Raw genomic sequence first — 24,404 nt, 5'->3', positions numbered from 1 at the left:
CTCTCTTCTAAGAAAGCTCGTGTACAAGAACAACTGTAAAATGTATGAACATAAAAGGCTGGAGATACAAAAGAGTAATCAAGGGAACCAAGACTCCAGCGGAAATCAAAAGAATGTTATCCAAGGACAAAGATCAAACATGGAAAACAGAAAAAACTCAACAAAGAACACAAAATAACCTTAACAATACATACAAAATAACGAAAGTAAATGAGGCACCTCGGACTCCGCTAAAAACTGGGAGCATGGACCAAATGCACTGGTAGAGTAAGTGTCCTCTGATTTTCTAGAAACACACCAGCTGAGTTGCTCATAAAAAGTCAAGCAAGCATATATTGTAAATAAAGGTGAAATTTACGAAAGTAAATAAAGAAAAACAAAAAAACATGACGTTTGTCATAAAATTTCATTTTCAAGCGCCCTGTAGTGCATGTTAATCTAGCTTTGTGGCAGACTAATTGATTTCAAGTTCATTTCGCAAGTAATCATTATTTTAATTGATTTCAGGATTATTCAGAGATATAAGGGAAACTGAAATTTGGCTAATCTGTTTTGAATTACTCGTGTGTTCAAGAAAAAGACGCGATGAGATTCTGTATTTTCAATAGAATAACGTTTAAAAACTGTTTTGAGAAATGGTCGTTTTTTTTGCGGGAGATAATCGGTCATTCAATGTTCGGAAGACCTCGGACTTATCCATAACTAAAAATATATAGAGAGAAAATGGCTGTTCAGTACTTTGCGTCTGCCGGGGTCACAACTGCTTTTCACCCTATTGGTTACGCCAAAGTATTGATTCAGGTAGCCTTATAAGCTTTTTGATTTGAAACATTGGTATAAGTTCCCAGGCACTGTTGTTCCCCACTGCATATACTCATTTTGATCCGTCACCGGCCAGTTTTTAAAGCAAAGGGGTAACAGTCAGAGAAGGGAAACGTGCAGTTGCTAGCTACTTTCACTTTGTTCATTATATCTCCAAAAGAGTATATGAATACACATGTATGTTTTCCTGGCAAATCACAACATAACTTAGTGATATTCATTTCTTAGACGCAGTTATTTTGTTATCATATCAATGCACAAAATAGCCAGTTAGTCCAGATTACTCTGACCTCAAATAGCTAATTGCCAGACAAGCTGGGACGGTGGGACATCAGAGCTTGTCCCATATCAAAAACACAGGATTTTACTCACCAATTTTGGTACGCTCTTTGAGACTAAAATTACTACTTTTTTGCTCTTGAAAAGTTAAAACTAGGTTGTTATGAAAGTTTATATTATATTAATAACAATATTTTGTATATGCTTCAGCAATAATTAGTTTCTTGAGAAAGGAATTTTAAAAAGAATTGCAAGATATCATGATCTTGAACTATGTTTAAGGATTCCTATTCCTGTGGGAAAGTTGATTTTATATGGATTTTTCTTGAGGAAACCTCAATTTCTGAAAAATTCTAGAACACTGCATGAAGATTAAGATCACAGAGTTAAATTTTGTAAAACATACCTTTGTGCAAAGTTCATATAGAGGGAAAAAAACATGTCTATAGTATTCATTTATGTTTATGCAACAACAAATACCTAATTTTTTTTTATTTAACCAAATTTTTACTAATAACTTGAGCAAAGTTCTTTGGTTTTTCTATGGGACAAGCTCTTTCGTCCCACTGCCCCAGCTTTTGTGGCAAATCAGCCATTGGACGTCAGAGTAATCTTGGACTATAGCCAGTATGAATACTGTAGGTCATTCCAGAAATTGACAAAATTCAACTATTTTTTGACAGCTGCTTGCATTTATACAAAATATATGTGTTTGTAAATGCTCAACATCGAAATGGGTTGTCATGCTTTTTCAGTGCATGTGTTATTTCAATTGTGCTGTAGTTAAATATACATTGACATTTGAAAAAAAAATGAATCTTTCAACTGTTGCAAATTAATTGTCAATCTAGGAATAATAAAAAAGTGACAAAGCCACATTTAAAAGGTAAATAGGAACTTCCTACAAATAAAGCAAAATAAAATACCGAAAATGAGGCCCAAATTTTCTGTTCTACTGCTTTGTACGGAGTAAAAGTACTAAGAGAAAGAATCCAGCTGTTGATTTAATAATTGATCTAAAGTAAATAACAGCATATCGCATGTATATGTTTTGCCTGAATATAACAGAAATATTGCTGCTCGGGCGTTAAACCCCAACAATCAATCAATCATGTATGTGTGTATACAAATACAGACTTTGTATTAATATTGCTCAAAAAGAACAGTTGTAGTATGAAAAGTAGTAAATCATAAGTGGTAGGAGAACTACTTTGGTTTAATATAATGTGTTGAAAAATCTCCTTTACTCTGAAAAGACCTTTACATGGTTGTTATGATGACTCAAAAAAGTAAATATATCCATTTTACTTCAAATGTGGTACATACCATGGGCAGCAGAATACGTATATGTGGGATATTCAATATGGAACAAATAGCTAAAAAACGGAAGAAACAAATTGTTTTAATATCTTTTTCCAGTGTCTCCCCTTTTCAATGTAAATTTTTTAAATAATTTTTTAACTGCTTTTTTTTAGGATGCTGCAAGTCAGATTTATTTTTACTTTTTGCTATATATTTGAATTAGAACAGTTTCTGTTCCCATTAGATTAAGGTTGGCAGGAGTATTAAGGTTAATATTGGAAAGGCTGCGAATTTTTATAGTGGAAGTGAAAATGCTTAAAATAATATGAGAAAACATAATGGAAACAGAGCACTTGTGTAAAAACATGAAGAGGTCTTCCTGTAATTTCCACTTCCATAAAAAAACTGTCCATATTCAGTATGGGCTTTATGGCTACAGTAACTAAAAGAGTCAGTTACTTTAAATTATATATCAATCAGATACTTTCAATTTTACAATATATTTTCTTCCATTTTAGCTTGGACATGAACCACTTGACCCCATAGTAACAAAAACATGGTTTGGATTTGGAAGGGAAAAGTTTTGTTATCCGAACTTACTAAAATATGGTGAGACTAGAATGCCTTCTGATTTTTTTTTTTTGCAGACTTAGTAAAGTATGGTAAGACTAGAATGCCTTCTGTTTTTTTTTTTATTTTTTTGCAGTCGGGTAGAGTGGTAGTCTTTTTGATACTTTCCTCATTTCCTCTTTCTTCTCTATAAGACCACAGTATTCTGTATGCTGCAATTTGATTAAAATTGATTTAAGCTGATACAGTTACATTAAGTATGGTTATTTCTTTTACCAAATGCAAATTATGTGTTGCACAGGGCCAGATTACAATGCATTCTGATAGAGACTTAAACCTACTACATGTGTTAAGCGCTTTTTTAACGTCCTTGACTGCTCTTAAGAGCCTCGAACAAACTTAATTCTACGAAGGAAATCCATGTTTATATCCCCTGCAAGGTATGTGGGAATTAACCTTTTTGTTCGTTCATTAGACTATTTGTCCACACATCTTGTAAACATAACTATTCCTAAAGTGATGGATGGATTTTGTTAAAAATTAATTGAAGGCCAGGCATAATATATAGCTGTACATGTTGTCAGATTCATGGAAGGAAGATAATCAAACTTAAGCTTTTACATGTTCACATCTTAAAAGTTCAACTCCTTCCAAGATAGAACAGTTGATTTTGATGAAAATTTATCAGAAGTTTAGAATATCATTTTTGTCCCATTTTGCAGTACCACAATAATAAATGTGTGTAATAATTTCTGAAATTATGGCATTTCAGAAAATTTTCATGGAAGAAAATTAGAAATCATTTTGGACACAGTGCAATTTTACCTTGACAGTACCCACGTCTTTGTGAAATGAAAAATAGAACTGTAATAATTTTAACATTTTTAAAAAATTTTTAGTTGGTCACATATACCGAACTGATGGATTTTTTGGCCTGTACCGAGGACTTGGATCAAGGATAGCTGGAGGATTAGCTGGTAGCTATGTTGACAAGTTTGTTCAAAAGGTACTGGTCTTAAATTGATTTTGTATAGTGATTTATAAAATTCTAAATTAAAGACTGCTGCATTTGCATTTGTCTGTATAATGTATAACACATTTATTCATTGCATTTTTTTCTTAACAATTATAAATTATACAAAGATTCTTAGAAAAAAACATCATATTATTATCTTTTTACTGATTTCCCTTAAATTGCCCTCTTGAACAAAAGAATTTGAATATTCAGCATTTCTCCAGCAAATTTGAAGTTTCATTATTGTCTTGAATACTCATTGTCAATGGAAATGCCCTTTAATTTCTTGAACAGTTGAACTTTAAAAGTCTGAAAATCTCAGAACTCTAGTTTTTCTAAAACATTGAAACAGCCCCTTTGAGTTTTAATACAACCACATAAAAATTTAGATCATATATACATGGTGTTGCTCTGTCCTCGTTGTCTATGTAAACAATTGATTTCTAGACATTCACTTGAGTATTAGTATATTGACCATTTTGGAACTGAACCAAGAGGTTCCATACAACCAAACTAAGTTTGAGATTAATAAATGAATTGTGACTTAAACCATATAGGAGTTCACAGTTGTATCAAGCTGCACTTATAAAGCATTTTATTCTACCATATTTCAGCTGTATTTGTATCTTATAGGCAATAAATGTAGAACCTATTCAGGCTTCAGAACCTAAGGAAGATTCAGATGAACTTTTAGAATGGTTCAAGGCTTACGTTAAACAGGTTTGATATTAATCTTGTAATTTTACACTATGGCAGTGCTCTAGAATTTCTTGACTTTTCTGAATTTGACAGAAAAAGAAAGCAAAACAACTGTTTTGATGATGTTACAATGTTAAAATAGAATTCATTCCAATCACTTGTTTAGAACAAGTTTAAAAAAAACTCACCTGTGAAATTATCAATATTTACACAGTGGATCCATAGATGATTGAATTTTCTAGAAATTAGAGATAACTATTTCTGTAAACACATATTAAGATCGTAAGTTTAGTAATATAGTCTTGGCATGAATAAATTTCTCTTTTTTTTTCAGTCTTCAAAAGAATCATTAGCTAAGTGTTGTGGAATTTTAGCAAGCCAGCCTTTCCATGGTAAGACCAAAGTTTTATGAAGTTGTATTGCTTTTCTGGCACACAATCCACATTGAAAATGCCTTTATTTTCTACCTTTTTTTTATAGAAAATATTATTTTAGTAGCAGTATGCTCTGCTAATATAAATGGTCACAATTTTTGTATTTGATATTTTTCAGGGCTCATGCAATGGTTTTAATGTTTATTTACATGTTAAATATTAAAGTGTGACTGTCTATATGCTTATATTTACTTACCTTTTATGCAGTTGTCTTCTTTTTTTTTAACTTTGATAGTTTAACCTAAAATGCCGATACCATCATCATCTTTATCACATTTCTTTTTTCTCAACAAATTGACCTAATAGTGAAACAATTTATGCTAAGGATGAAATGATTCCTTTCCATCACAATCCAATACACAATTTTCTTGGTTGATGATCTGATTCCAATTGCAATCTTTACAGATAGGTGATAGGTCATTTTGAAGAATTGAATAAGAACCACAAAAGTGGTATATCATTTTCAGGATCTCAACTAAAAAGATAGGGATTCACAGAAGCATGGGTGGATTGTTATCCCCCTAATTTATACCTTCTAAATAGAATTTATTTGTCCATTGTTTATGTATATTGAGTTATGTTTTTTTCCCGTTCTTTTTCAGTAATTATGATTAGACAGATGGCACAGTTTGTTGGTGGGGAAACAGAGTATAAGTAATGTATAGTGTTATCTATTTTAATTGTTAGTTTACAAGGCCATTCAAAGTCAGTTTCTTCGTTATCAAGCTTTTTTTTAGGGTTTATAATGATAGGAGTGTCTGTCTGTCCGTTTCACATGTTGGAGGGACCCATCTCTTATTTGTTACTCCTCCTAAACCACAGAATGGAATTTAATTAAACTTTCACATAATCTATATTACTTGGTCCCATTGTGCACCTCCTATTTTAGAATTTGATCCAAATTAATATTTGGGTCAAAATGTGCATGTTATAAAATTAGGGAGTGGGGGTATCAAGTTAGTGAGCATTGCTCACAGTTTTTCTTGTATGAAAACTAATGTCAGAAGGTTGTATTTCTTTTTACCTTTTTGGTTTCCCCAAAAACAATAATGAGGGTGCTTAAAACTTTGATAATAAGCAGAATTAATAACAATAGTTGAATGGTAATGAGACACCTACAATGACAAATGAGGGGCTTAGACCATAGATATTATTATTCGTTACCATAGATATTATTATTCCTTAGTGTGATTTAAGGAGGTAGACCTAGGATAAGGGACACAACTCTTAAAAATCATTGGAATGTTTGTATGCAGCATTTTACATCCATCTTATGCAAACATCAAATTAACTTGGATTGATTTTATTCTGCGTCAAACAAAAGCTTGAGAGGCTTTTGTGAAATTGAATATGATACTAACATATCACTGATTTCAAGAGTTATGCCCCTTACCCTAGGTCTACCTCCTTAATATGGTTTTCAGGATAGGGTGTATAGAAATAACATTATTTATTTGTCTGGCCTCTGCATTCTACATGCAACCCTTCTTCAAAAGTGAGACATTACACCAGGGCATTATACATTGTATGTAAAAGTGTGTATGCATGTAGCAAGAAGAATATTCTTAGATGCTTGAAAGGGAAGATCTTGATCTTGTTTAAAGATTTTGTTAATTTAAAGCTTGTTGACACAATAGCTTTTTAAAAAAAGCTTAGACATGTAGTGTAGTGGAAGTTTTTTTTGCAAAGGGGGATAATTACATTAAAGGCTTTTTGTTCAGGGTTCTTGTGGAGTTATCCCTTTTTTTGGTATTGTGATATTGCTCACAGTATTTCTAGTTAATTATAGTTGTTTCAAGCAGAGCACTAAATAAAACTACAATTCAAAGTACCTCTTTAAATGTAATAAAAAAAATTTCATATGATGTTCACTAATGTCCATTACTGTCAATCATTTTACATGCTAACCTTAATACTTTAATATCAAGACTTGTTTACACGAAGTAAATGAGAATTTTATTGAAGTGGGACAATTTTTTTAGATATTATTTTTATTTTATTTCAGTTCTGTGTTTTCATCAATAGGAGAAATATACAGAAATGATGGTATTTTAGGTTTTTTTGCGTGAGTATAGATTTCCATTGAAGAACTTGATTGACAATGCTTCAATTATTGTGATGTGAACTTTTGAGAAAAAAATATTGATCATTTAATAACTCTTGGCCATTGTGGAAACTCTGAAAATCATTCCTTGTCTCAACTTTCTTCCAATCAAATTGTTTGAAATCAAAGGTTTGAGGGAAAATGAAAATTGTGATTTTTCATGAAACCAGTCCCTGTCACCCCAAAGGCTATCAGTTAAGGGCATTGTTTTCTTGTTTGATTTCAGCGAGAGAAAAGTGTTTGATCCCAGTTTTATTATACAAAAATCTATAATATCAAAAAAGCAAGTCTATTTTTAAAACTTCTATTCTTTGATGATTGAATAATAAATAATTTAAGGTACATGTATTAAAACTTTCAAGCAAAGAGAAGAAATATGTCAGACAGATTAATGTTTGCAAAGACGTTTCTGCATAGCCGATGGAGAATAGTTAATTTAAAGATAGAGTCAATGAATATTTTGAATATTTTACTTTATTTTTTTTAGTTGTGATATGAAATATTTTGAATATTTTGCTGTATTTTTTTCAGTGGAATGATCCCTAGAGTGATTGGAGAGGCAGTATTGATTTTTGTGTCCAACTTTGTAGCTCAACTATTTAACAAATACTTTGTAGCAGATAAGGTTAGTATCTATGAAAATTTTCCTTTGGAACCTATTTTCTATTATAATAGAGAATGATTTGTATGTACAAGGGCTTTACATTTCAGCTTACTGTCTTAGCATATGTATTTATTTGATATTACGACATGACTTTAGTTCACCAAGATGGATTTGAATTGATGTAATCTGTATAATGAGTTTTGGTCAGTAAGTGGAAGATTAATGTTCCTACCATATAATGGCATTTTTGGGTTAAAGTTAGTAGAAAAGAGCATTTCATTTCAATGCGTATATTCCAAAATGCATAGGAAGACGTCAAGTTACAGTGATGTTACATATTCCGAAAAAGTCTGTAAAAACATAATACACACACAATTTTGGACTTTCCCTGTTAATACATGTAAGAATATATTTTTGCGTAGAAGGGAACCTTCACACTTGTGTTACTAAATATCACTCCTGTACTCTTAATAGTCTGACAGAGTTTTTGTGTGTGTTTTGTTTACTATTTGGCATGGTCTGAATTTTATTGTAGACTGTCAAGAATTTCTAATATGTATTAGGGTAGGTTTGCTTTGTTGTCATGTAACACTCAGAGTTTTATCATGTCCTGCAATATTCATCTGTCTTACGACTTACTGATACACTCTGTACATAGTACATAGTTCCTAGTTTTGCCTATCTCTTTATTGCAAAATCTAGTTATGGTTTTGTATCATTTATTTCAAATGTACATAATCCTTTTGAATTGTTTTTTTATTCTTATCTTTTTATTCTGTTACAGGAATTACAGACTTACTGTATAGCTGGTTTTGGGGTTAGTAATTGATTTTTGAAGTTGTTAACACATAGGTTAACATAGGGTGAAAGCAAATATCTATTTACAAACTTTAAGAAGGTTCAAATTGTACTTAAATATCTAAAATGCAAGTGTCTATTTTATGGCAAAAACAAAATAAAGCAAATCCATAGGAATACCGACAATGTATCTCAAATACAATGTATAACTTAGAATAACATACAGAATTGTATATAGAGAGGATAATGTATAAGATTTCCAATGGAAATTTCACAATTTATGTCTTAAGTTTGTTGTCAGACAAATTGGTTCCCTACAAGCTATTATAATTAATTATTATATACAAATTTCTAGAATTGATACAACCTTCCCTGTCTAATATTTCACATGCTGAATAAAATTTTTGGTTTCACTTTGGAACTTTATAATGCCAAAATGTTTCAATACTTTATATTGCGACATATATTATAAGACATAGCTGATGGTTTGGGAAATTCAATTGTATGTTGTAGGTAAGGAGATAATTGCATAATATAACATATTGTTGATGATACTTGGATAATAAAATGGATAATCAATTGTAATCTGGAGTGATAAAAATATGATCAGATCACTTGTGCCAAGACAGTGAGAATATTGTAATTTGTACATAGGACAAGTTTGGCACACTCATTAAATGCTTGCTTTGTTTGGCTCTTTGATCATATTTTTGGATTAATCTCTCTATTAATTAATGATACTGTAACTCTTAGGGATGGAGTATCAGCAAGGTCTCATATCTGTAGGGGCTCTGAAATGTGAATGGATCAAAATCATTCTGTCAGAAGTGAAAAAAACTAAATTTTGGAAGTGATTGAACTTTTAATGCAGGCAAAACTTATTACTGAAATCATATTACTTCCTAGGAAGTCTTACATATTCCTCTTGGTTTACACATCGTCATTACCACATTGACGATACATTATCAACTAAGTCATAATTTGAGTACATATATACCTGTCCCTCATAGGCAAAGACTAAAATCATATTACATAGTAATGGAAAATACTGAAGTAATCAATTTTCTAAAACATTCTAAAACTTACAATTTAAAAGCGTGCAAAACAGAACCTATTGGAGTTCACAACTGTTAGTACTCAGGTATAGAAAAATGTTTTTGTTTCTTTGAAGGTTATGTTTTTGTCAATGAACTGGATTCTTTAGTTCTGTTTGTAGAGGTTATAGCATATACAATGATTATGTTCAGGGAATAAAGTATCTTAAATCCAATAACAACCAGTAAGCAGATTTTCAGCACAATGCGAAGAAAATGCAAAATGCAACGAAGCGTAGAGTAACTCAGACCACTGTAGAGAACAGATCAAAATTTCGAAAGAAATATAAGTCAATAAATGGAAAACAATAATTATTTTGATAAGTAAAAATCAGCTTGTCCACATACTCCCCAGCTGAAATGTTATCGTCTCGATAAACAATACCAAAAATTAACTCCACATACTCCCAAATAATAGGAACAATAGTAAAATGACAACATACATTTACCATAATCAAAATGATAAATTGAAGAGTCAACAGCACTACAAATCACATTGTATTAAAATTACTAACTTTTGTAAGCAGTTTACTTTGCTAATAAATACTAACTACAATAAACAGCACATGGTAGTCTATTCGGATTAGAATGTTTACCAGCATTTATCCTCGTACTTCGTCTCGGTACCATCAGAGTATCATCATCATCACCGTCGCTCGAATCGTACGGAGTAAGTTCATCACAATCCGGCCGACACTTCAACACATGTTGACGATTCAGCGTCCTGGATATACCAGCTCCATCACTAGGTTCAACGACAACGGTATTTTCGGATGATCTTACCACTCGGTAAACGGCGGAGTCCCAAGTGTCTTGAATCTTGTTACGCCCATGTACGCCACGATTCCTGATGTAAACCGAATCTCCCTCACGGATTTCAGGATTAAAATGTCTCTTGTCGTGCTGTTCCTTCCTGTACGATGCACGGTCTTTCATCTGCTCCCCAGCTTTTTCGTGAGCATATCGTAGACGATTCTGATGTTCAACAATCCATTCATCTAAAAGAACTTCAGAGTCATTAGATTCATTATTGCACAACAAAAAATCAACAGCTAATTTTGGATGCCGTCCGAACAATAGATAATACGGACTGTAACCAGTTGATGAATTCATTGGTACATTGTACGAAAATACAAGTTCTGGTAAATATTTCGGCCAATTTTTCTTTTTGTCAACAGGTAACGATTTTAAAAGATTGTGTAGAGTTCTGTTAAATCGTTCACATTGAGCATTTCCTTCCGGGTGATACGGTGTTGTACGAGTGCGATTAATGTTGTACAGTTTACAAAGCTGGCGAATAACGTCAGATTCGAAATTCCGACCTTGATCGGAGTGTAAGCGCTCAGGTACCCCATAAATGCAAAACCACTCGGTCAATAAAACGTTTGCAATGGTGTCTGCTTTTTGATCCTTCGTGGGAATTGCCCTAGTAAATTTTGTAAAAATATCAGTCATTACCAAAACATTCTCTTTGCCATGTGCTGGTTCAAGTATGGTAAAGTCAATTGCTAAAATTTGTAACGGTTTGTTGGCAATGAGGTGCCCCATAGCTGGTCGAATACTAGGTTGCGGCATTTTTGAAATCACACAACGTCTACAATTCTTACAATAATCTTTAATTGTGTTAAACATACCTGGCCAATAGCATCTGGTCCGTATGGTGGTAAACGTACGTTCAATCCCTTGATGTCCTAAATCGTCATGGCACTTTCTCAATACTTTGTCCCTCAGAACAACTGGCAAAATCAACTGGTTTATCTCACCATTTATCGGATCACGTATCCTTCTATAAAATATACCATTTACAACAATCATTCTGTCCCATTGACGTAAAAGAGTAACTAAATTTCTATCTAACTTGTGTATTTCTGACCGTGAAGGTTTAACCTTAGTGTTCCAAATTGCAATAAATTTACTTATTACTGAATCAGAATTTTGTAAATTTCGAATTTCACCTTTGTCAAAAGTTGGTAAAGTTGTATGAGCTTCTTCAACAAAAACAGTTTGACAGTCTTCAGACCTAACATTCTGAACTACATCACCTGGAACTGCTGTACCGGTAGCAAACTTCTGTAGCAATGTTTTTATATCTTCGGACTTTGCAAGTTCTACCTTATTATGTGTTCTAGACAAAGCGTCAGCATTTAAATTATGCTTTTGTTGTCTATACCTGACATCAAAATCAAACACTGCTAATCGGGACAGCCACCTCTGTTCCTGTGCTGAAAGTTTTGACGTCTGCAAATAACATAATGGATTATTATCGGTATAAACAGTAAACTTAGAACATAATAAATAGTCTCTAAATTTCTCAGTTATCGCCCAAGCTACTGCCAATAGTTCTAACTTTCTAGAACTATAATTGTTCATATTTCGCTCGTTCGGTCTTAATGCTCTACTCGCATAAGCAACAACTCGTAATTTTCCTTCCACATATTGAGATAACACAGCACCTAAGCCTTGCATACTTGCATCGGTTTCCAAAACGAATGGTTTATTAAAGTTTGCATATGTCAATATCGGTGCAGAAACTAAGTGTTCTTTCAACGTATCGAACGCTTTTTGACAATCGGTGTTCCAATCTTTTCCAAAAAGTTTACGTGGATGTGGTGTATACTGCTGAGCCAATTGATTCAAAGGAGAAGCAATTTTGCTAAAGTCTCTAATATAACGTCGATAGTAACCAGCTAATCCCAAAAATGATTTCAATTTCTTTACATTTGACGGAACTTCAAAATTTTCTATAGCACTAACCTTGTCAGGATCTGTGTGTATACCATCAGCAGACACCACGTGACCAAGATATCTTACTTCACGCTTGAAAAAATGGCATTTTGAAGGCTTCAGTTTCAGTCCATGCTGTCTTAAACGCTGAAAAACTACTTCAAGACGTTTTAAATGATCATCAAATGTACTAGAAAATGTGATAATGTCATCAAGAAATACAAGCAAAATTTGAAACAGTTCATTTCGAAAACAATGCTGCATTAACCGTTGAAATGTAGCCGGCGCATTGCAGAGTCCGAAAGGCATGCGTAAATACTCGTACAAACCCATAGGAGTAGTAAATGCAGTTTTCTCAATATCATCATCATTCATTGCAATTTGGTTGTAACCAGAAGTCAAGTCCATCGTAGAAAATAGTTTAGCGCCACTGAGAGCATCAAAAGATTCTTCAACTCGCGGAAGCGGAAATGCGTCTTTGTTGGTTTTCGAGTTAAGTAAACGGAAGTCAACACAGAGCCTCAGAGAGTTATCTTTCTTTCTGACCAAAACGATCGGCGAAGCATAAGGGCTGGTGCTTTCACGAATGATCTTATTTTCTAGCAACTTTTTGATCTGATTCTTAACTTCCTCATATTGTGTTGGCGGTATACGCCTGTATGGTTGTACGATCGGTTTATCATCTTGCAGCCGAATGGTATGCTTAACGGTAGAAGTGAAACCAACATCATTATCATCTTTTGAGAAAACATCTTTGTATCTATAAAACAACTTTTGAACAGCGTTTAACTCAATTTTGTTAACAGATAGATGGCTTATATCAACCGGCATTTCAAATTGTTTATAATCATCATCAACTTTAGAATTCGGAACATCAGAAAATGGTAAATTACTGTGGAAAATTATTTCTTCAACAGAATCAGTTCGAATGAACTCAATACGTGACCGATTGTTTTGCTCGACTTCTCCTTTCATAAGAATGCCAACTCTTGTTTTTGGTGCAATATAAATGTCATCACTGCCTAGGTTTGCGACTCGAAATGAAAAATGACCACGTTTGACGGTTACAAAAGTGTGTACTACGACTAGTGAACTTGGCAAATGTCCGCTTGATTTTAATGGTTCTATTACGGCATCATATATTCTAGGAAGATTTGGTCCTGTGCCATTTAAAGTAACAACAGACGAAGCAGGTATGCGTACAGGAGAACTAGCGCAAACTTTAGCATAACCAATAGTGTTCAAATGTTCATCTTTAATGCAAGCTTTAAATTGCTCTTTAAGTTTTGAATTTTCCGCAATAGTGGATACTTCTTCGCAAAAGTTCCTGCCAAAATCAAATTCTAAAATGTTTTTACAGCTCCTAATGATATTCATACCTAATAGCCCTGGAACCAATGCCTTCCTTCTTCTTGTGACTGGATCAGTGGAATCTTTCACAATCAATACACCACAGCTTTTCAACGTTTGTCCCATCACTACCATATCAACTTCCACATAACCAATATATGGAATAGAAAGTCCATTTGCAGCCCGAAGCTGCAAAGCTACGTCAGTACGTAATAGAGTACAATCCCGCAGAAATTTATCATAGAACGACTCTGTAACCGAAGAAATAGTAGATCCCGTATCCACTAAACATTTAGCCTCTGTGCCTGCTATGGCAACGGTAACCACCGGACACTTTCCTATCAAATAATCACAATCAACAGAGTCCATATATCCTCCATCTAACATGGGACTCGACACGAAAGATGGCGCTAGTTTCCCTGCTTATTCGGACAATCAGCAACTTTATGACCCGGCCTTTTACACCCAAAGCATAAATTAGAAGAACGTTGTTCATTGTAGGATCTATTCTGACCAGATGGCTTGGAATTGACTGTTTTTGTTAAAGCATCGATCTGTTCACTTTGTTTCCTTACTATCGCGAAAAGCTGATTCATTTTATCATCATTAGAATGCTGATCTTTCAGTACATTTGAATCTACCTGAACTTTCACTTTAGGTACGGGATCATTTATCTCCTCCTCTTCTGACCACATAATCGCTTCTTCGCGGAGACCGAGAAACGTAATGTCTGGATCAGATCTAACTAAACGCTTCAGGTGCTTCCTAAGCATGACATCCTGTACATTTTGGGAAAACTGATCACATAGTGATTTGTCCTTGTTCGGAATCAATGAATCATCTTTTCTAATTACTTTCCGGATTAAATCCATTAGAGCATAAGAATACTCACGTAAGGATTCGCCCTGTCGTTGCACTCTGTCGAGAAAATTTTTCTGCAGCTTTGTGATGTTGTCCTTCCCACCAAATGCATCCTGCAGAACTTTCACAATTCGACTAGGATTCTGTCTAATACCGTTCGATCTATATTTAATTTCTTCCTTGGCTGCACCTTCCAAAAACGAATAAATGAAATCAGCACGCTCCTGACGAGACATTTCACGTGTGCAAGACTCAACATCTTCAAGCCAATCCTCTACGTTCATGTTATATCCGGAAAACTTTGGTACCCTTCTGTCACGCTGAACATATATAACAGAACGTTTCTGGTCGTATAGTTGTTCATCATTCTCCACGTCTTCATTATCATCAGTTGTTTTCATCTGGTTAAGTTGATGCTGTAGTTCAAGAACTTGTCTTTGAAGCGACTTACATGTAGGGCGAGACATCCTTACAGTTATGTTACTCGGCAAACTCCGTGTAGTTCACTTGGTAATGTTCGACATCTTCCGGAATCCTATCAAAATATCGTCTGCTTAATGCCTTTAACCTTGCTTTCCCGCCTTGCCAGCAGTCAATGCCTTCTACATAATTGAATTGTCGACGACGCCATTCTGTGACCAAGTGGGGCGTGATGGTAAATGCTGGCCCAAATATAACACGAATGTGGAACTACTTTTATTAACACATAGAAGGCATTGAAAGATCTACAAAATAGAGAACAAAAGGAATAATGAATAAATATACAAAATAGACCAATTATTGTCAAATACATGCAAAGCATAGAAAATCATTGCAAATATTCAAACAACTTGCATAAATCAAATTCATTTGCATGTTCAAAACAATTCAACTTAACGAACACACGAAAAGAACACAAATCATCAATTGAATATTTAAATGTAATACCCACAGTTAACTATAACTGTACACAACTGACCATTTAAAGTCCTTTATAAGTACTCACTATAACAAGGTATAACATTAAATCAATTAAACTGATTCAATGATCTGCAAAATCAATAAAACAAATTGAAATAAAACATTGAAATACAAAAATGCTTTAAATGCAAAGTGCCAGTACGAAAAATGAAAAGTAAGAACATGAAAAAGTAACATCATAAATACCTTATCTGCTGGCTATACTTCTAACAATTAAAAGCGGACATTCATCTTGGCCTCCCAGTTCCACATTGAAATACTATAAAAAGTTCTGAGTATTTATACCAAAATATAGTACTACTCACAAGTGGAAAAACTAGAACATCCAACCTCTAAATATATTAAATCCAATAACAACCAGTGAGCAGATTTTCAGCACAATGCGAAGAAAATGCAAAATGCAACGAAGCGTAGAGTAACTCAGACCACTGTAGAGAACAGATCAAAATTTCGAAAGAAATATAAGTCAATAAATGGAAAACAATAATTATTTTGATAAGTAAAAATCAGCTTGTCCACACCTTGATTAAGTGACAATCACCTAATATTCTGCTTTTGTAATTAAGTAGACTGGAAGAAAGGGATTTTAGCATCCTATCAGACATACATTTTAGTACCTTTGGAATGATAGAAGGTTTAAATATCCATTTCAGTTGTCCAGTTAACTACCTAAAGGAGGGTATCATGTGATTGTCATTCAATCAAAGAATGACCAACTCTATTTCCTGAACATCATCATTATATATGCTCTAATACAATGTATATACAATGTTATAAACGCATGTCAGTTTTCATTGATATCTTTGTACAGAAGTATGTTAAGCATTCATACTTAAACTTGAATTATGTACAGTTATATTCATATCAGCTTCAAAGTGGTGATAATTTGAAGATATTTGTTTTTATATACTTGTCTTTTTAGACAGGACATATTTTGGTATATTAGTGTCTGTACATTCGTCTGTCCATCAAACTTCACACAATAACTAAAAAATACTTCCACCTATATTTGTGGAGCTGTTGAATTGTTCCTTTCGATTGATGTGAGCTCTTTCAATTTTTCATTTTTGGTGTTTTTAGACTATAGTTAAAAAAAAAACCTGCAGGAATTTGTTTATTTGTGCTATAGAAAGCTCCCTTTCAATTTTAGAAAATTTTTGATTTCATGAGTTAGAGTTACAGAACTTTATTCATACAAAAGGGAGGAATTTCACAACTCAATAGTAGTTTTACCTATTTTCACAGAATTTTGGTGAACTGTTTCTTTTCAATGATGTCAGCTCCTTTTGATTTTTATAAATTTCTGATTTTTCATGTTTGAGTTAAAGGAAATTTTTTTACGAAAAAAGCAGGGATACATGAATTCGCACAATGACCTGAACATTCATGAAACTTTGTTAAATAGTTTAATTCTGTCAGTGTGAGCTCCCTTTTGATTTTTTTAAAGTTTATTTCTATCAGCGTAAGCTCTCTTTTGATTTTTTTTATAGTTTATTTCTATTAGTGTAAGCTCCTTTTTGATTTTTTTTATAGGTTTATTTCAATCAGTGTAAGCTCCCTTTTGATTTTTTAAAGTTTATTTTTATCAGTGTAAGCTCTCTTTTGATTATTTTTATAGGTTTATTTCTATCAGTGTAAGCTCCCTTTTGATTATTTTTATAGGTTTATTTCTATCTGTGTAAGCTCCCTTTTGATTATTTTTATATTTTGGATTTTACATTTTTTAGTTATGAGATTGATTTCATACATATATGGAACAATTTCCTGCTTTTGGACTTTTAACTAAAAGACACTTCTACCAAATGCCATGTCACTGTGATTTATTTCTTCTGATCTACAGCTAGGCTTTTGATTTTTTTTTATTTATCATACTCCCAGAAACCAATTCTGGGATTTACAGAAAGCATTTTGTACATCCGTTTGTTTGTCTGTTTTCTTCAAGTTTTATACTGGTATCAGATGCAACTTTTCTATGCAGTGAAATAAGTATTAACTGAACCTGTTTGGCCTATGATCTGTTTGTTAAGTATCATGCAAATTCTGTAAAATATGATACACCTGAAAAAAGGCTACATATTTTTATTTTTGTTATTTTTAAAAGTTGCTTTACAGGTCTATATGATGAAATGTATAATTATTCATTCCGATCTGTCTGCTTTTAGGAGATAATTCATATTGAAAATCCAATTGTTTCTATTGTATTTTTATGTCATTTACAGAGTTATCTCCCTTAATTTTGAATTCTACAGAACATTCTATTCCCGACTTGCGGACCAACATTTTTTCAGCATTTATCTCCCTTTGGAGCAGATATCTATTTGAAACACATAAGGTTGTCCATCTGATATCGACGATACTTTAGAAAATCTCGAAAGTCAAAGGGAATTTCTCGTTCTACTGACCCTGCCATAAATTTTCTTTACCCGGTATACAAATGGAAATCATCCTTATGTAACCTACCAACAAAATGAAACACACTGTAAATTTTAGAAACACCGTTGTGTTTGTCTGCTGGGGATTCCATTTTCATTCGAGTTACCTCGTTTTTCTGCACCCGAATCCGAACATCGATTAGAGAGACTTTGAAATTGTACCTGCTCTTACGGGAGGTAACTCTGCAAAAACAGGATAAAATATGGCTGTATCCTGAGCTTCGCAAGTAGGGAATATATAGTTTTATCTCCTATCAACAAGGGTTATTTTAAAAGCCACATGTAATTTTCTGTTTACTATGACATTTTAAACAAAATATAAAAAAAAATATCCAGGCTTTCTTATCATGAATTACATTTTGCATGATTCTTATGTGGAGTGCTACTTAATCAGATTGAAACTGATATAAAGAGAATCAGTGTAATGTCTGGTTCTGACAGCTTTTAGTGTATGTTTTTGTGGTCTTGATGAAAAATTAAATAATTAAGTGATTTACCAGTATTCAGTAAGGAACAATATTTTTGGAAGCAAAACTGATTAAATTGATATTTAACCATAGTGTTTTCCATTTCAGTTGTTAATAGGACAATTCACGTATCCCTTCCAACTGGTTAGTAACGTGATGGCTGTAAATAATTCTGGGTAAGTCAGGTTTGTCATAGTCAGGCTTCCATGGACAGGCCCATATCCACTGTGTGGAAATGTTCCCCCCTCCTCAAGAAAACAACTTTGTTCCCTAGAAAAGTAACTGATTTATACTCTTAAAAAGGAAGCAGTTTATAAAAATTGTAAACTGTCCCTATCCAGGTTATTTTGTAACACCTGTATAAAAAAAAAATCAAAACGTTATACTTCCTGTGAACAAAGTTCAGGGAGGTACATGTATTTAGGAAAAAACTTTGTTTGTCTGTGTGTGCAGATTCATGTTCAAGCTATAACTTCTATGTTATTTGACATAAGCATTCCATAGCATTCCATATTCAGCTTATGTGTGTATCACCATGAGACGACGTGTTTGTCTACAGAGAAACTATTGATCAGAAGGCTTTTTACAAATAGAATTTAAAAATTAACAAAAATCGAACTTAATAATTAATCATTGCACCCTTAAAGTGACTTGGTTGTGATAATTGGAAGATGAATGGTTAAAGTATGTATGCATTTGTACACATATACTATAGATTGCATATTTACAGTCCTTGATTTGGTTAAACTTTCATGTATATTCTATGATATATGTGTACAAATGCGTACATACAGTCCATGTATGTGGCAAAATTCCCATTTGTACACATATACCATAGAATGTGAAATTAACCCCCATACACAGACTTTATATAAACATTTGTACACATATATCATAAGACACCTTCAGATGGCACTGAAATGAGACCTATTAACTTGTGTACAAATCTTTACAATCATGACTTACTTCATTGGCAAATATTTTCTGTAGATGTATCAGCAGGGAAAAAAAATGTTTTTTTGTGCCCCTCCCTTTCACATGTTCAGTTTATTGTTATGTTTATGATGTGTTTTTACCTTACAGATTGGTTGTGAGTAGATATCCCTACATGGATACTTACTCTTCATGGTGGGCTTGCTGGGGTGGCCTTAAATCAAAAGTAAGAAAACTTATCTTTTATTTGATTAAGTGTCACAAGCCTGTTCAACTTTTTATATAGAGGTAGTGGGACACTTCAATGCATGCTTTAAAATGGTTTACATCACTGGAGTAAAATTATACAAGTACATGTATGTAGTAAGTTGTGAAAGTACCAGATAGCAAACTATGCATCAATTTCATGAATTACAAGAGTGATGCTTGTTTAATGTATACTTCCTTATTTTCAATCTCATTGTGTTTTAAAGTTGAAATAATCATTATGTGTTTAAGAAAATCTTTCCCCCTCATAGCTATTGAATGTGTTGCAAATAACAATGATTGTGGTAATATAAGTATAACATGCAAGAAAACTGACTAATTAAATGATGTGAAATCATTATTTCATTCAAGTAATACCTGTTATCACATTGACTTCGCATATCATTAAAACACACAAATTTCATTGGATAATCGGCTTTAGAGTTGATGAAACATGTCCTCTTATATAGGTTAACACTGCAATTATGTAGATTACTTTTATTGATCATTGTGTACTGCTTATTTTCTATGTACATCTTAATATGAAATAAGAGAAACGTATGAAATCAGATTTTAAGATGAAATAGATGAATAGAAAACGTACAACAGTCAATGCTTTTACACATTGATAAAACCAAGGGTCCAGAAATTTTGACAGCCCATCCTGGACATTTCATCAAACTTCAGCAGGTGTTTGTGTCAGGCTTTTACATGCTCAGATAGTTAATAAACTTGAAAAAAAAACCTTTTAATCTAGTTATTTTAAGATAAATATTGCACATACTTTGTCTTGTCTTTTACAAAATATCCGAGCGAGTGAATGAGTTTGGTTTTGACCACTTGTGGACATTCTGGTACCAGTATCGCATTGCATATCCCTGAGTAGGTGTATGTCAGAACATGGATGCTATATAAATATAGTGCATTTTCTTTTTGCCTCTGTACAAACTAATGTTTTGTCAAAAGATATGAGCAATGACTTACAAAATAGAGCTAACATCACACTATAAGATGACAAAGTTTTTTAAAAGAAAATCTTAACATAATAACATGAAAATGTTCCACTGAAAAGATTGGTTTGATGAGTACAAAACGAAAGTGAAAGTAGAGAAAATGGCTTTTATAGTTCAATTACTACTCTGTTGGATCTTCGTGGACTCACCCTATTTTCTTTGCGGGAAATTACTTTTTCACATGTCCTTAGAAATGCTACATAAGTGAAAGTTTTATTGAATCAATATTTTTTTTTAAAATCATTAAAATATGCAATTCACTATAGAAGTCTATGGGAAAATTAAGACAATACTGAAACCTTCTAATATGTAAACAAAACATCGTATCTCTCGGACTTTTTCATCGCATAGGCAAACAGCCTAAAACTTCCGAGTGAAAAAAAAATTTTGTATATTGATTTAAATGGTCTGTTGACTTCTGTGTTAAATTGATTCAATCGATAAATTAATAATTACACTTTAAATCCATTCTCTTTGTATGCAGTTTTTAAGTTTAATTAGCATATTTTATATATTTTCAGGATCAATTATCTAGAGGCAGCTCAATATTCTTCCGATACGTTAAAGGAAATGTTGGTATATCTCCTACAGTATACATGGCTGGAAGCAGGAGGTACTGAAGCCATTAAAGACATAAAAACAAACCTCTTGGTGCATCTGGATTTATCATATTCATTACATAACAATTAGAATCTCTTCTGATTCACAAGTTTGCTGTTTATATCACTTTAGTTTGAAGCATTTCAACACTAACGGCAGGGAGAATGCCAAGATCAGTACATAGAGAACCTTAACCCATTAACAGTGTTATACCTTCATCTCAATATAGCACATTTATTTATGCTCATTTTTAAGTAAATTTTATTTTTGGTGAAGGATGTCAATTCACGATCCTCCTCTTACAACTCTCCAAAATTTACGCTTCATGAAACTGCAAATATTCTGTAATTGCAAACTTTTGCAAGGTAGTAATGTAACTGTAAAATATATTTGACCATTTCTCTTCCAAGTTCTGAAACAAGAACTTGCGTATTTTTTTTGCAAAGGGAGATAATCCAACTCCTGACTACTGGTATATATATTGCAAATTGGAACACAATAGTATCAGTCTTGAGTTATTTCACTCTTTTAAATATAGTGAGTAAAAAAAAATTAAGACAACCACTCACAAAAAGACAAACTTGAGGTATTCTCAAATATGTGGCCATGAACAGTTTATGTTTAAGAGTTGTTTTGATAGATTAGATACGTGTACTACATGTTGTGAATGTTTACCATTTAAAATTGTAAGCATTAGGATAATACATCATCATATTGGGCAGGGGGCAAACTGCATGGCTTCTGTTTCATATTCTTCTGATTTTATTTAATTAAAGTTTAAAAATTATTTATATAGGCAGTACATTTTTGATGTGACTTTTGTTTATTCAATAGATAGTAGTCAGATTTGTAAGATAGGCTTACTAATGATAAATTAACATTACTTAATAGTAAGAAGTTTCCTTTTTCCTTTTTTGTTTTATGAATTATCAACAGCTGTTTGTTTTTTTATGAAACTATGTAAACCATATTGGGAAGGATTTTATAACCTGCTGAATCATTTTAGGAATGTATGTATGTGAAAAAATTTACATTGTGTATAACAGTTAACTTCAGGAAATAGAGTTAAACTTTCCTTGATTGAATGCCCTATTACCTGATGAACTGTAGTTAAGTAGACAAATCAAAACGTGATTTTACATAAACACAAATGTACCTATGCAATAATATATGTTAATAAATATGTAATTTCATATTGGCCCTGCTCTAGGTTTGAGGTCTGTCTTATTGGTCAAAGCGGTCGTATTGATTCTGAGGCATTGCCGAGGGCCAATACGGCTGTTGAGGTGATTGACCAAAACCTATAACAGTGCCAATATGAAATTACATATTTATTGACAATTTTATTAACCAACTCAACTAGATGATTTGTAGAATGGTTGTCTTTGTGTTTTACCAAGAACATTAGGTTTATTTGCATTAACCAGTCTTAAATATCCTTTTTGTATAAAATGGAAGATTTTTTTGTGTTTCTGCAGCTTTTAGTTCTAATGATCAAAGTTCATAAAATCCAATTCTAAATCAAAATGGCAGAGTCAAACGACCGGAAGTTATACCGTATTGGCCCTGTTTTTCATGTAGGGCCCATATAGATGCCTGGTTTGAATTCATATCAATCGGTCAGTTTTTGACACATTTTAACATATTTTGGGTAGTTGGTTAATAATACAAAGTTTAAGTACCAATCCATATAAAATTCGGACACTGTCCACAGTAAAGTGATTCATGATGAAGAAAAACACACTGAACAAACAATGTTTTTTGAATCTACATATGATATATTTTTACGTAACAGTTGTCCTTTCCATATTCAGATTGTACTTTTGAAAAAATCATACATTTATCTTCCACTAAAATCAACAAAATCGGCCAAAATCAAGAACAATAACTCTTGCAAAGTGCTACTTTCATGTACATCCTGTATGAATTTTATTTCAAAAGGGCAACACCCAAATGAAAAAAACTGACTGGTTATGTGGCCTGTTACTTATTCTGAATAAGAAATAAAAGTTAATTTGGTGGGTTTATGACATGCATGAAACACCTCCTGTCTGATTTTTATGAAGACTGCTACTTCAAAAATCTTGCCAAATGTTCTGTTAACTACCTCATCAGGGAATGGTCATTGAATCAAGGGAAGGCCAACTCTATTCCTGAAAGTAACTGTTTAAATTGCTGTAATTATTAAATATGATATAACAGATATGGAGTGTAATTGGTGTTTTATAGAAAAATAAAAACATTAAATATTTGTGTGTTTTTAAATAACTGTCATTTAATTGATTGTTGCGTGCTGCTCAACCATATTTTGATATTGAATTTAATAAACAAAACTTTATACTCCAACTCAGTTGGTGGTATATATTTGAAACATCTTTTCTGTCTGTCTTTCCTTCCACAGTTATCTGAATGGATTTATTTCATAATTAGTATGTTGGTTTTTATAGATGGGACATTCTTGGTGGTTGTAAGATATCAACTTCCTGTATGAGTGGGGGTCTGTCATCCTGTGCAAGTCCGGATGTCAAAAGAATAGACCTGCAGCAGTGCTAAGCGTGTTGTAAAAGGCGACTAAATAGTGCCCAAAACCCTGGCCGGGGCTAAGTAGGTCTGCCCACAGAGCAACTGGGTTATGTGCCTCAGGTGGTGGAATGGGGTAACCCCAGGCATGTTACATGCTGGAGTTGTCATGCCATAATACGGGAAACCTTATCGCAAACCATAGTGCAAAGTGTTGGGAAAGATGCCACATTCCTTACATGTTAAAGAACCCTTCTGTGGTATTCTATTGGAGAAGGAACCATTGGGCTCCGCCACAGGAGGCTAAATTGCCCGACCTTAATCACCTTTCCCTATTTTCAGTGGCAATCCAAATTTGTCGACCCCATTATCTTTTTGTACCATCCCATTTTGTCATTTTATCATCATTTCATGTTCATTTTATCATCCATTCATGTTCATCACTTGAATATAGCTGAAATATTGCTGCTCGGACGTTAAACCCTAACAATCAATCATGTCTTGTATCTTCATACAGGTTCAACTATTTTAGATTCCTTGGAAATAAGTAGGATACATGTACAATAAGACTTGTCTA

The 24,404-nt window shown here is 33.0% G+C and overlaps 2 protein-coding genes across 3 annotated transcripts; one reads left to right on the top strand and one right to left on the bottom strand.

Moving 5' to 3' along the window:
* Positions 1 to 678: 678 nt before the first annotated feature.
* Positions 679 to 23,558, top strand: LOC148614030 (mitochondrial carrier homolog 2-like). Of its 2 annotated transcripts, XM_088587808.1 has the most exons (13): positions 679 to 801; positions 2,922 to 3,012; positions 3,873 to 3,979; positions 4,622 to 4,708; positions 5,022 to 5,079; positions 5,724 to 5,775; positions 7,127 to 7,186; positions 7,757 to 7,850; positions 8,614 to 8,646; positions 9,724 to 9,768; positions 18,624 to 18,691; positions 19,599 to 19,674; positions 21,229 to 23,558. In XM_088587808.1, exons 1-13 carry the CDS (start codon positions 724 to 726, stop codon positions 21,325 to 21,327), a joined length of 948 nt encoding a protein of 315 aa, XP_088443934.1. In that variant the 5' UTR covers positions 679 to 723; the 3' UTR covers positions 21,328 to 23,558. The 2 variants fall into 2 exon arrangements, with proteins under 2 accessions (XP_088443934.1, XP_088443935.1); XM_088587809.1 differs by lacking the exon at positions 9,724 to 9,768.
* Positions 14,206 to 16,130, bottom strand: LOC148614031 (uncharacterized). The gene is made up of 2 exons (XM_088587810.1): positions 15,803 to 16,130; positions 14,206 to 15,381 (listed from the first exon to the last, which is right to left on the bottom strand). Exon 2 carries the CDS (start codon positions 15,121 to 15,123, stop codon positions 14,206 to 14,208), a length of 918 nt encoding a protein of 305 aa, XP_088443936.1. The 5' UTR covers positions 15,124 to 15,381; positions 15,803 to 16,130.
* Positions 23,559 to 24,404: the final 846 nt, after the last annotated feature.

Source organism: Perna viridis, chromosome 6, assembly GCF_037379345.1.
Source record: "Perna viridis isolate PV_CMFRI_1.1 ecotype Kerala chromosome 6, ASM3737934v1, whole genome shotgun sequence".
Classification (NCBI taxonomy): Eukaryota; Metazoa; Mollusca; class Bivalvia; order Mytilida; family Mytilidae; genus Perna; species Perna viridis.
The sequence above is the reverse complement of the archived record's forward strand: the minus strand, read 5'-3'. Positions and strand labels throughout refer to the sequence as shown.